Source organism: Chanodichthys erythropterus, chromosome 17 (assembly GCF_024489055.1).
Source record: "Chanodichthys erythropterus isolate Z2021 chromosome 17, ASM2448905v1, whole genome shotgun sequence".
Lineage (NCBI taxonomy): Eukaryota > Metazoa > Chordata > Actinopteri > Cypriniformes > Xenocyprididae > Chanodichthys > Chanodichthys erythropterus.
The window spans coordinates 36,762,285-36,775,812 of record NC_090237.1 but is presented as its reverse complement, the minus strand read 5'-3'; the positions used below and the strand labels follow the sequence as shown (position 1 = coordinate 36,775,812).

Genomic DNA, 13,528 nt, shown 5'->3' with positions numbered 1-13,528 from the left:
ACAGGAAGTCAGCTATTAAGGGTTGTTTGAAAAACGCATGCTCTGGAATTTGATATACTCCTCCTAGACGATTAATCCGATCGCCACCAAACTCGGTCAGCATGAAGTCAAGACACTGATGATTAAAAATTGCCAGGGGATTTTTGATATCTCGAACGGTTTGGCCGTGGTGAGGCAACGAATTTATGGCGAGAAAAAGGAAACAGGAAATGTGTTATAACGTCTTAATACATATATTGATCTTTATGAAACTTCACGAGTGTGTTCGTTATAGGAGTCTGATCACATGGATGTGACTTGTGAGTCAAAGTTATAGCGCCACCAAATGGCAGCAAGAAGTGTATCACTTTTAAAATGCTTTGAGATCACCCTCTTATTTTTACCTGATTTGCTTCAAACTTCATCAGTGTAATGTCAATACACAGCAGATGTAGACCTATGACAGGATTTTTGATATTTGAAATATTGTTGCCATGGCAACAGGTCAAACTGTAATAATATTCTTGAGTGTTTTTGAGGCTCTTAACATGCTTCAAATTGCATGAAACTCGACACACACATCAATATTGTCAACCAGTAGACATGGACAAAGCCATAGAAATGGGCGTGGTGGAGGGGCTCAGTAGCGCCACCTTTTGACAAAAGTGGGGGTTAGTTTTTCCTACAGTCACCAAACTCGGTACACATATTATTCTCATCAAGCCGGACAATTTTCTAATTTACATTCATTAGCTCCGACCAACAGGAAGTCAGCTATTTTGGTTTGAATGTTAATTTTTTGAAAAAACAGGCTATGAATTTTATACTACTACTCCTACAGGGTTTATCCAATTTACACCAAGCTTTTTTTAACTTGTTGCTAACACATTGAAGTTGTTTAATTGCAAACGGATTTTGGATATCTCAAACGGTTTGGCCGTGGCGAGGCAACAAATTTATGGCAAGAAAAGGGAAACAAAGTGTTATAACTTCTGCATACATTAATTGATTTTGATGAAACTTTGGCTTAGTCTTCGTTGTACAAGGCTGATCACATGGATTTGACTATTGTGATTCAAAGTCATAGCGCCACCAACTGGAAGCAGAAAATGTGTCACTTTCAGCATACATTGAGATCACCCTCTTATTTTTACCTGATTTGCTTCAAAATTCATCAGAATAATGTTAAAACTTGGCACATGTAATCCTTTGAAAATGGGCAGGGAGGAGGGGCTCTATAGCGGCACCTTGTAGTGCAGTAAATGTGGAGTGAATTTGACATAGTCCTTTGATGTTTAACCGTTTTAAGTGCCTATTGCCCGCCGTGCACAGTTGCCCTGAAGCCACCGGGCTTGGGCCCGCCATCGCTGCTCGCAGCTATATTTCTTCTTCCCCCTGTATGGTAATCAATGAACCATAAGAAGGAAAATTATCAAATTTGGCATGCTTGTAGTGATAGTAATTAAAAGTAATTTGACCAACTTTGGAGTATCTAGGACTATATATAAGTCTATAGCGCCACCACCAGTTCAAATATTCACTTTTGTAAAGGTTATAACTTTTGAACCCTTTGTTCCAGAAAAATGAATGTCAATACAACTGATTCCTCTCTTCATACTGATCACATTCAATATCTTACATTAAGACTCCACCCAGTACAGTAGTGGCCATTTTGAAAAGTACAGTATTCCATTTTTTCACTACTCCTCCTACAATTTTTGTCCAATTTTGTCCAAAATCAGCTCAGGTGATCTTTGGACCGAGCCGCACAGAAATGACTGAATGGATTTTTGATATTCGCTACCATTCCCAAGATATTCATCTCTGAATGTGACCTTGCTTGTGTTTGTTGTCTTATGCTAGTTAGCTTATCATGCTAATTGCTTAGCATGCTAACCAGTTGTCATTCTCTTTAATGTGGCTCTTCAGCTATCAAGTTAACCATGAGCTTCATTAGCATTAAGTTAGCTTAGCATGCTAATATGGTTAGCATGCTAAGTAATGCTTTTTTGTAAATTCTTTCTTACACTAAAAGTTCTCTTCCACAGATTGTTGAATGTGCATCCTCAAGTAGCTCAATGTGTAAAGCCAGTTACCTGATGAGCTCTGCACCCCAAGATAGTGGGTTTGAATCCCAGGTGGAGCGGTTTTATGAAATAGTGTGTTTTGATTCCTTTACTGCCTCTTGGATTAGAAATAAATGCTTTTTGTTTCATGCTGTGTTCATTTTCATCTAAGCTTATGTACATAAGTTCTGAGTTCATTTTCGCCCGTAATTCTGAACCAGCTGTTTCATGTTTGTTCATTTTCTGCTGTTTTTCCTTTTCCTGCTCTGTATTGCGCTACAGCATGATGAGCTGCAGAATGATCTAAAGTAGTTATTAAATATAACATTCAGTGCAGTTTTATAAAAGTTCTTCATTTTGAGTTCATTTTCACATGAACTAATGAACTTCGGCAGGTGTGCCAACATTCACCTGCACAGTGGCGCAATGAGTTGAGAAATGTACATTGGACCCGGAGGTTGTGGGTTCGAATCCCGTGTGGGGTGCCTTTATACAATTGTGTGTAATGAGTCATTTTGATACCTTTTTTATCCAAATAAGCATTGTACTAATCTTTATTCCTCTTGAATGAGATACAAGTGTTTTTAGTTCATTCCGTGTTCATTCTCTGAACTTCTATTAATTTTCATTTCATTTCCACCTGTCCTTCTGAACGAGCTGTTTAGCATGTACATTCAATTTCTGCTGTTTTTGCTCTTCCTGCTCCGTATTGCGCTACTGCCCCTTCTGGGGCTTGGCCCCGAATTGCTGCTTGCAGCTATATTCTATATTAGACTTGTAATATTTTTAATAATAAAATAAGGTTTGTATTTTAAGTTATACGTATTGCAGTGAGGCTAAAATCATGGATAAAACATCATACTTAATGGTAATAACTTTAAAGTTCAATTTTCTTGAGTGAGGATTGATTGTGACTCTGGGATACATCCTCAAACTCTCTATTAACTAAAGTACACCTAAAGTCACAAAAACTTTAGCAGATTCAAAAGGGGGAAGGGGACAAAAAAAAAATACAATATGACAATACAAACGTCTCATTTCAGTCAAAAGGTTCTGAAGATAAAGCAATAACTTAAGATTCTTACCACTTCCTCGAGGTAAAGCAACCCCAGAAAGAGCCTCCAAAACAGAACTCTTTCCAGAACTCTGATCTCCGACCACTGCAATGGATGGCAGACCAATATCCTCATCAAGCCCGATCAACCGCAGAGAGTCAATCAACTCAATCAAAGGCCGTACAGTCTCAATGAAATGATTGTGGAATGCTTCATGCGTTTCTTGGTCTGGAAATAAACTTTATAATAAAACATACAAAAAGAGAGAAAGAAACAGAAATATTTAGATCATCAGTTCTGCAATAGTAGAAAACAATATTTCACTGCATTGCATCTTTCATTGCATTTACTTTACTCTGGTAGGAGATGCTGAAAAACAGCAAAACAAACATGCTGTAGTAAATTACAAAATAACAAAAATAGAAATCAGAAAATAACACAACCACTATAACATAAATGCAAACAAGACCGAACATTGAACAAAGAAAACTAAGGGCTTATAAACACAATGAGTAATCAAGGGAAAAACAGAACAGATGTAAATAACTAATCAAAATCCATAGCAACTAATGAAGAGTGGGAAAACAGAAAAAAAGGGAACAGGAAACCAAGACAAACAAACTAAAACAAGTCCTAAACATTACATAATAATTATGATTTTATTATTGTTATTATTATTATCCTTTTTGGGTACACTTTATTTTGATGGTCCCCTTTAGACATTCTGTTGATTATAAGTATGTTGCTCCTACATGTCAATTACCAGTTATTAGAGTATTAGTCGATAGTCTATTATTAGACTGTTAGGTCTAGGATAGAGTAAAATAATGGATTAGGGTTAGTAGATTAAGTTGACATGTTCTGACAAAGTTACTTATAGTCAGTATAATGTCTGTTGGGGAGCATCAAAAACTGTTAAGCAGGCATTGCATTCTATCAATACTCTGTTGACTGCTAGTTGACGTGTAGATGCAAAGTTACTTATAGTTTAGTAAAATGTCTAAAGTAGGCTATTAAAATAAAGTGAAACATGGGACATGAAAGTGTTGGAAGTAGTTGGAAAAAAGTAAACAGCCATAAATCATGGTATTTTAGTTGTCAGACATCAATAGCATTTGAATACTGTACCTCTCTTCACCTTGAGAATCATAGTTGGATTTTTTGTCATAATCCATAGTTTGTCTGAAATATAATTGAGAAATTCTAAATTTAAATTATACTGAATTTGCCTTTTTTTAATGGTTAACTGATACAGGCAGAAATACATTTAAAAAGAGTGTCAATGCAGTATACCTTCATTTCAATACCCCTGAATACTACTACACATAGTAATCATAAAAAAGAGAAAGTCTTCTTGTATTATATGTATGTGTTATGTATTGTAATTTTAATGTCTTTTATGTCTTTTATCATCTTTTATGTCCAGCTTTTATTAACAGTATATACACCAATACAACTTTTTGTTGTTTGTTAGGAACTAAAAAAGAGATGTGTGAATTACCTACTGGAAATATTGTAGTGGAAGTGTTAAATAAAAGTCAGAAGTCTGATTTTTACCTTCTTTCAGCGCTTTATTCAACACACAGCCAGGAAAGTGTCTTTTAGAAGTCCGATGAAACCATAACCACTGTTTATATACTCAAACCAGGAAATAAGATTGTTTACTGATTGGTTAAAACATACTACTTCACCTTTTAAGGAGCATGCAATCTAAGACAACATTTTAACCAAGATACATCAGCAGCTGTGTTCTTGTTTTCAAATGTTATCACATGGCTACTTTTATCCATCATTTATAGCTCTCTATGTTCCTGCCCATCTCCTTTACCTCTTTGCCGATTGCACATAATTTAATGTATCCTCAAATATAATTTGTTTTACCAATCTGCTTCAATATGCTTCCGCATACGTAAAGAAACACATTAATATGAGAAATTACACATACTATTTAAACAGCTGGTAAAAGACACAATACTGAATATCTCACGAAGCAAAACATTCATTAATAGAAAACTTAAAATGATGACTTATCCGCATTTCATCCCAGGACCAAGCCTCTTCTACCTAAGGTATTCATAATCACCAGGTTACGCTTTCAGAAAACATGTTGTTGTAATAGGCTTTTCATGTGGGTAAAGGGAAACAGATTACCAGCACAGATTCTTTTTATTGCCTTTTTATTCTATGACAGATTTTATAGTTTGTATTAATCATATTAAATTACTGTATATATCATTTTAAAGCTTAAACCCTCAGTATTTATCCTGTGGACATCATTTTGAAATTGGACATTGAGAAATAACTTTTAGCAGGCCCCTCCCCATATTTTCATATCACAAAATTTATTTGAATTATTTTGTAATCAAAACATTTTCTAATCATGACAAAGCACATTGTTGGAAAGGTCTTAGACTTAAAATTCCATATTGGTGACTGTTTTGTAATAGAAGTGATACTATGACAGACATCTATTAATTTGTAACAGGAAATGACATGTGATTTTCAAGCTCATTCTGATGTAAACAAAAAGATCTTTACTCGTGCTGATTGACGCATCAAAAGCGTGCACACAAAGACACCTCAGCACGTGATCCCAATATATACAAAATTACAGTCTGACATAAAACATCTCCAAGCAGACAAATAAGATTGTAGGATTCTAGGGGAGACAGCTTAAAGAATGTAGTTGAGAGAGGTGTTTTTTCATTTTTCTCTGCCGAGTCCAAACCAATGACATGTCATTTTCAAGCTCATGCTGATGTAAACAAAAGGATCTTTACTCATGATCCCAATATATACAAAATTACAGTATTTCAAAATATCTGTCTTGGCGAGTATTTATGCAAACATTATGTCTTAAATGAATGTTTAGTTGGGAAAAAACATCTGTTGGGAAAAACATCTGTTGTGTAACATTATATTAGATCCATGCATTACAGTGAATCTTAATTTGATATAATTATAACACATATAACATAATATAGACGGTCTTATTAATGTTAATCAAACAATTGTGGTATTATTGAACAAATCATACATCATTTTGGAGGCTTTATTTAATAAATAATAAATAAATCTAACTTATTTTTGAAAATGTGCTCATTGTGACTCATTTTGCCAGCACAGGTCACCTAGTAATTTTTTTTTTTTATCTTTGTTTTTCATTTTCAGTCACCTGTCTCTGGTGTGTGGTCTGCCTAGCAAACCTCATCCAGTGCCCCATGACTCCTGGGTACTCTCAGTTCTTCTTATTATTTTATTAAATCTTATTCATGAAAAAAAGGAAAATTCCATGCTCACCACACTTGTTCTTTTACAAAAGCTGTTCATGGAGGTTTAGTTAACCCCCATCCCAGACATGATTTTTCTTATTGTCAAAAATTGATCCAGCCTCACTCACACAATCAAATCAAGTCATTATATATATATATATATATATATATATATATATATATATATATATATATATATATATATATATATATATATATATATATATATATATATATATATTTATTTTAGTCATGAAAAAATGAAAATTAGTCTTTTTCCTGATTAAATAACGTTAAATTAACTTTTCACAGTATAGATTATTTCAAAGCAGCTTCATAATAGGAAAATTAATGGACAGAGATTGTTATGGATTTACAGCAGCTCTAGGAAAATGTTATTATCGAGCTTGAGTAGGTTTTTGATTGAATCACTTCTGTTGTAAAAATTGTTAATTATTAACTTAGGGGCTGCTTAAATTACACCTTTTTAAGTGAAAACAGAAGACTTTTAATGTGTTCTTGCCATTCATTTACGTGTTTAGTCTATAGGTATGCGTGTTTCAAAGTGTATATGTGCAGACGCTTTTTTACAAAGTGACATTGCAAATTACTTGTCTGGCCCACATAATACAGAATTATTAGTCGTTTTTGCGGATCCATGTGAACTGGAATCATTTTTATAACGTTTTATCTATACATAGGGAAAGGAAAGGGAAGGAGGCCTTCACAGGGGATAGTTTAGTTGACACTTCAGGGCTGCGTTGTCGTCATATCTAGGCTATTTGCTAGTAGGCCTACTTTGTGTATTTAAATATCAAATAAACCTTCTATGACTGTAAACACTGAACATTTGTAATCTTTGGTTAAGATAAATGATAAATCAGCGTGTGTCAGTCTTTGGTTCAGCGCAAGCCATTAGAGCTAACAAATTTAGCAGCTGTTTTACAAAATGTCCCTTTGCACCACCTGGCGGTAATTTCACAAACGACTTTGAAATGCGACTGGCTTATTTTTGCCATGGTGACTTTGCTGTGGTGGGTAACTTGGTGGGAATAAGCATTCTGGTTGAATACCATCTGTATAAATACTGTGTCAAGAGGAGTTATAGCCTTGGCAGAGAGTGGAAATACATTTGGTGAGGATGTCTAGAGTTATGGGTTTCCTTAGTGGGTGGGTTGGGTTCTTTGGATGCCTTTGATAAGAAGAGGAGATGTTTGTGAATTGGCTATTTCGGAATAGGATGAGCGGAAAATAAGTTTATGGAAAAATTGAATTCCGCTTAAGTAATCCTTAAAGGAGCCGGACTGGAGGTTCTTAATGCTGTTTAGATGAAAAGGCAGGGTGTATGTGAAGTGAAATGACTTAAAACATCTCCAAGCAGACAAATAAGTTTTGTAGGATTCTAGGGGAGACAGCTTAAAGAATGTAGTCAAGAGGTGTTTTTTTTTTGTTTGTTTTTTTTCTTTGCTGAGTCCAAACCAATGACATAATTTTCAAGCTCATGCTGATGTAAACAAAAGGATCTTTACTCGTGCTGAGTGACGCATCCAAAGCGTGCACACAAAGACGCTTCAGTCCCAGTATATACAAAATTACAATATTTCTAAATATCTGTCTTGGTGAGTGTGGGATTACAAATTTAAGAATCTGTTTAAGATCTGCGGATCTTATATCCTGACCATTTGGCAGGACAAGCTTAAGATACAGCAGTGTCTTTGTCTCTATGATAATGTAAAGGTATGGGCGATACTGTCAGACTGATTGGATTAGCACCTATGCATTTGAATGACACAAATATGCCGATTAGATCATGGCTGGGAAATGTAGGAAATGATCTGATTCCTTACTGCATTTGCATCCTTTGTTTAGATTGTCCACACCTCTACTCTATGTATCCCTCCCCCTTGAATGTATATGAACTACCAAGTCACTGCTTTAGTTAGATTTTGGATGACCACAGCGACGCACAGCGTGATTCTCAATAAAGAGTAACTTCTGCTTCAAGAGATCCCAAAGTCTCCTGGTCTATGCTTCTGAGATTTCCAACAGTTTTGGTGCCGTGACCCGGATAGAGCTTCTCATCTCAATCCAGATTGAAACTTCAAGCACAACAAAGATCTGATCCAAAGGAAGATCCAGGCTGAATTTTCCTGTTCACCCAAGGGTTGGTGAGTGATACTCTATCCAAAAGAACCATTAAGACCAGTACTAATGTGTTATCCTCTGCGCCATCAGAGAAGAGTTAACAGACAGCTGTAGGGTTTGGTTAACTAAGTTATCCTCTAAAAATGTTCTTTTAGAGATGAAGTTTATCCTCTTTTCAGGCAGGGAAGATTAGCATCACATGCTAATAATTAGGTATCCTCTGTTCAGGCAGGGAAGAATTAGTGTAAAGTGCTAATAATTTGTGTTGTCCTCTGTTTTATCAGGGAAGGTGGTGTGTTAACAGAATAGCCATCCTCTACTTTGCTAGAGAAGAAGGTTCATCCTCTGTTAATTCAGGGAAGGTTACAGTTGTTACAGTGTGTTAGCAGGTTGGTTCTACTCTGCTCACCAGAGAAGGTTGAATACATTACGATGTGTATTAACTAGGTTAACCTCTGCTCTGTCAGGGAAGTGTTGAAGTGTATCGTTGTGCCAGAAAGACATTACACAATGTTGAGAAAGAACGCTAGACTTATTCCAACAACTGAGAAAGGTGGACTAGCTACTCCTTTATGGACAGATGGTGAGTTCAAATCAGTGTTAGGAAAGCACATGGACTCAATAGTGACTGAGTCAGTCAGATTGGATTTGACAAAGAAATTTGGGATTCATCCAGAAACATTTTGGTCCATTGAAGAATGCAAAAAGGTATTTGGTGCTTGTATTCGGAAGAAAAATATGAAGGGCATTATCTGCTGCCACAGAGAATTTACTCTATCCATTGCACAAGAACAAATCCAACATATTGCTAAGTTAGAAGAGCAGAACAAACAGTTGCACACTAGAGTGTCTCGTCTCACTCAGAAGTTGGGCCTTAACAAAGCCTCAACCAAATGTGACTCAAAAGACCAACAGTCAGATGAAAGCTATCCTGACTTACAGTCTTTCTGTAGACTAGAGGGCAATAGCAATACTGGATTTCATGGATAAAGATGTAAAAGCAGTTGAAGTGTGTGGAGTGAGACAAAAGGCTCAGAGTAGGGCAAAAGGGGTTGACACAGTTCCATCTGTAACCCCCATACTGCAGTTACAAGCAGTCAGTATCGCTATTGGTCCTGAAGACATAGAAAGAATTGCTGAGAATTTGCCATCAGTGCATAGAAATTTTTCTGAGTTTAGGACAGAGTTGTCCAGAAAAATGAAGCTCTATGATATGTCCCTAGCTGAAGTCACACAGCTAATGTCACAAATCCTGAAAGAGTCAGAATTCAATGATTTTGAAAGTGCTGTAAATAGTTCTGAGTTTCAGCATTTCAGCAAAGGCGAATTGAGAGAAGGAGTTCTGAGAGTGTTACAGAACCTTGTTGGACCAAAGGTAGACTGGTCAAAGATCACTAGTTGTGTACAGAAGGATGAAACTGTAAGGGAGTACACTGAAAGATTTTGTCAGTCAGCGGCAGCATACAGTGGAATAGTTGACACTCCAGAGAAGGTGTTAGAGGATAATGGACCACTGGTCCGCATGTGGTTTGATGGGCTTTCATCAGAATACAGAAATGCATTGCCTTTCTTAGACCTCACATGGTCCAATGGAACCCTGCAAAACAACTTGGATAGGTTAGCTATTTGGGAAAGAGACTCAGATGTCAAGACAAGAGTAAAGATTGCAGCAGCATCCTTTAAGGTCAACACAGAGAATCGACAGAATCGTAAATGTCCTAAGAGAGAAGGCAGATGTCATTACTGTGGTAAACCTGGACATTGGATGAAACAGTGTAGGAAAAACAAAAAGACATTAAAAGAAATGAACAGATTTACTCAGCTCCTACTCAGTCTACTTGCTACACTGAAACTGCCCCTCCCCTCTTCTCCAAACTCTTGGAGCAGCAGCTTGCTGACATGCTAACCATTTGGGCTGTGAGTGCTTAATTTCCCCAGTCATTTACAAGAAAGCTGAAAGACTCATTCTGAACAAAAGAAAGTTGACTATCACTTCCACCATTTGGGGAGACAGGTTAAGTACACTCACAGCCTTAAATGTTATGCTACAGCACACTCCATTCACTTGTCCATCCTCAATGGGTTATGATGTCTGCTATGACTGATGTTTCAATGGAAGATGGAGATGTAGCACAGTAAAGTTTGCAAATTAACTACAGGGAGAGAATAGGACACACAGACCAGTGAGGAGCCCAGGGAAGAACCGAAGTGCATAAGGCATCGGGGGCTAAACCCTGCGGTGAAGACTTCCTCATAGGTTTCCCCCTCTCTCAGTTTATCCCCACCTTACTGGTCTATAGATGTCAAATTGATTAAGGCTAGGTTAAGAAAAAGAAGAACAAAACCACTATACGATCACTAGAAGTTTATGATGATCAGAGTTAGACAGAAAAACTATAGGATCATCAGAGGTGTAACGTACTAAAGTCTATGCATGAATACTGCTGGTCTGCTTTTTCTTTGTTTTCTTGTGTGCAGGTATGTGTATATGCCATGACGTCTAAAGCAACACTTGGTGTAAAGCATCACCTCAGATAACCATGAACAACTTTCATGATGACAGAGTCATCTGAGCAACTTGGAGTTGCACAACGACAAAGAATCATCTTGGGACAAACATGGAAATGGACTCTACCGAGAACAGACTCCACAGATATTCAGGCGCCATGGACTTTTAGGACTTCCACGATTATGCTACATGGTTTTCTGTGTCATCATGTAGTTTATACAACATGTTACCACCCTGCGTTGTATATGTGTGTCAACAGTATACTCAAGTTAAAGAACAACTCTTATGTAAATGTTGGACACGACACAGAATAAGATGTATGTGCCTGTAACTGTTACAAGTTGCATGACTGGAAGATGGAACTTATGTTAACAAACATATGTTATAGAAGGGATTTAAGAAGGTTTAAATTTGTATTATGTGAGAGTTACTAGAACTCTCAAAGGGGGAACTGTGGGATTACAAATTTAAGAATCTGTTTAAGATCTGCGGATCTTACATCCTGACCATTTGGCAGGACAAGCTTAAGATACAGCAGTGTCTTTGTCTCTATGATAATGTAAAGGTATGGGCGATACTGTCAGACTGATTGGATTAGCACCTATGCATTTGAATGACACAAATATGCCGATTAGATCATGGCTGGGAAATGTAGGGAATGATCTGATTCCTTACTGCATTTGCATCCTTTGTTTAGATTGTCCACACCTCTACTCTATGTATCCCTCCCCCTTGAATGTATATGAACTACCAAGTCACTGCTTTAGTTAGATTTTGGATGACCACAGCGACGCACAGCGTGATTCTCAATAAAGAGTAACTTCTGCTTCAAGAGATCGCAAAGTCTCCTGGTCTATGCTTGAGATTTCCTACATGAGTATTTATGCAATCATTATCTCTTATGTCTTAAATGAATGTTTAGTTGACTGTTGGGAAAAACATCTGTTGTGTAACATTATATTTGATCTGTGCATTACAGTGAATCTTAATTTGATATGATATAATTATAACACAACATAATATAGACTGTCTGTCTTATTAATGTTAAACAATTGTGGTATCTTGGAACAAATCATCATTTTGGAGGCTTTTTTAAATAGAGAATTTGAAAATAAATCTAACTTATTTTTGAAAATTTGCTCATTGTGACTTATTTTGCCAGCACAGGTCACCCATTAACTTTTTTTTTTTTTCTCTTTCATTTTCAGTCACCTGTCTCTGATGTGTGGTCTGCCTAGCAAACCTCATTGACTCCTGGGTACTCTCAGTTCTCATTATTATCTTATTAAATCTTATTCATGAAAAAAAAAGGAAAATTCCATGCTCACCACAAGTTACGGGTAGCTGTAGTAGCAAGTACAAGGCAGACAAAGATGACGATATAACAATACTTTAATTAACATGGGGGATTCCAACGGAATATATACACACATGTAGACATCAACGAGAACGGACAAGGAGTGAAGGAGAACACAGGGTATATATACAGGTGACTAACAAAGGGAGCTAAACAAGGTGACTGGATAATTAACAAGACACAGGTGGATCAAATTAACTAATAAACAGAACGGGAAACTAGGTCACAGGAACACGACATGTAACACCACACTTGGGGGCACATTCAAGCTCAAACCGGTGCGCAACGTTTTGCTACGTATGTGCATCGGTGTGCAACGGGTTTGAGATGCGTTTTCTCTTGTTTGGTGGGCGTGTCAGAAATGTTCGCCCAATCAGCGGCAAGATGTATATAAACCACGCAGTATTAAAGAGACAGCTCGCACAATGAGTATTAATGTAATATAAAAATACTATACTTATTTTGCTGTTGTATTGAGAAGTGACACTTTAATAAACTTTTCTATATTCCTCTGATTATATAATGGTAAATATTACAATATCAAAGCACAGCAACAGTAATCAGCATTAACAATAAGCCTAATTAATACAAACAAATAAAAAATAATATAGATCAAGACAGTCTTAAAAGGTAAGAAGTGGATTATCCTTCACCTGAAATGTTTGTCTTTTCATCCTGAAATGCAAGGCAAGTGTTTTATCACAATAATTAGAAGTTTCCACAAATCCTTTCACTGGATTGGGATGTTTTCTTTTATTCTGAACGGCAAGGGCAGTGACTGTAACATCGAGCGTATGTTGCAGTATTAAACACCTATTTATACCAACTTCATCAGGCTCTGAAAATTCTTCAAAAAGAACACAAAGAATGTCCTTCTCAGCTTCCATAGTTGCAACTCTTGCGTCATCAGAACGGGGTGTTCAACGCACCTCCGTTTCCGTTTAAAAAACGTTTTGCAAAGTTTTGTCGGGGCTGAACGAAGCCTTGTTCTTTTACAAAAACTGTCCATAGAGGTTTTAGTGAACCCCCATCCCAGAAATGATTTTTCTTATTGTCAAAAATGTATCCAGCCCACTCTTAATATAAGGAAGGTCTCACACATTGCTCCCTGGAGGGCTCAGAGGACCATCAAGTCAAACCATCTT

General features: G+C 36.7%; 1 protein-coding gene across 1 annotated transcript in view; it reads right to left on the bottom strand.

Annotated features, from left to right (window-relative positions):
• Positions 1 to 13,270, bottom strand: part of LOC137004245 (interferon-induced GTP-binding protein Mx-like) — a 47,307-nt gene extending 34,037 nt beyond the window's left edge. Inside the window, exons 1-3 of the mRNA XM_067364430.1 lie at positions 13,207 to 13,270; positions 10,114 to 10,235; positions 3,131 to 3,287 (exon numbers count right to left, since the gene is read on the bottom strand). Coding sequence (XP_067220531.1) covers positions 3,131 to 3,287; positions 10,114 to 10,235; positions 13,207 to 13,270 — 343 coding nt within the window. The remainder of the gene's footprint in view (positions 1 to 3,130; positions 3,288 to 10,113; positions 10,236 to 13,206) is intronic.
• Between the last annotated feature and the right edge of the window lie 258 nt (positions 13,271 to 13,528).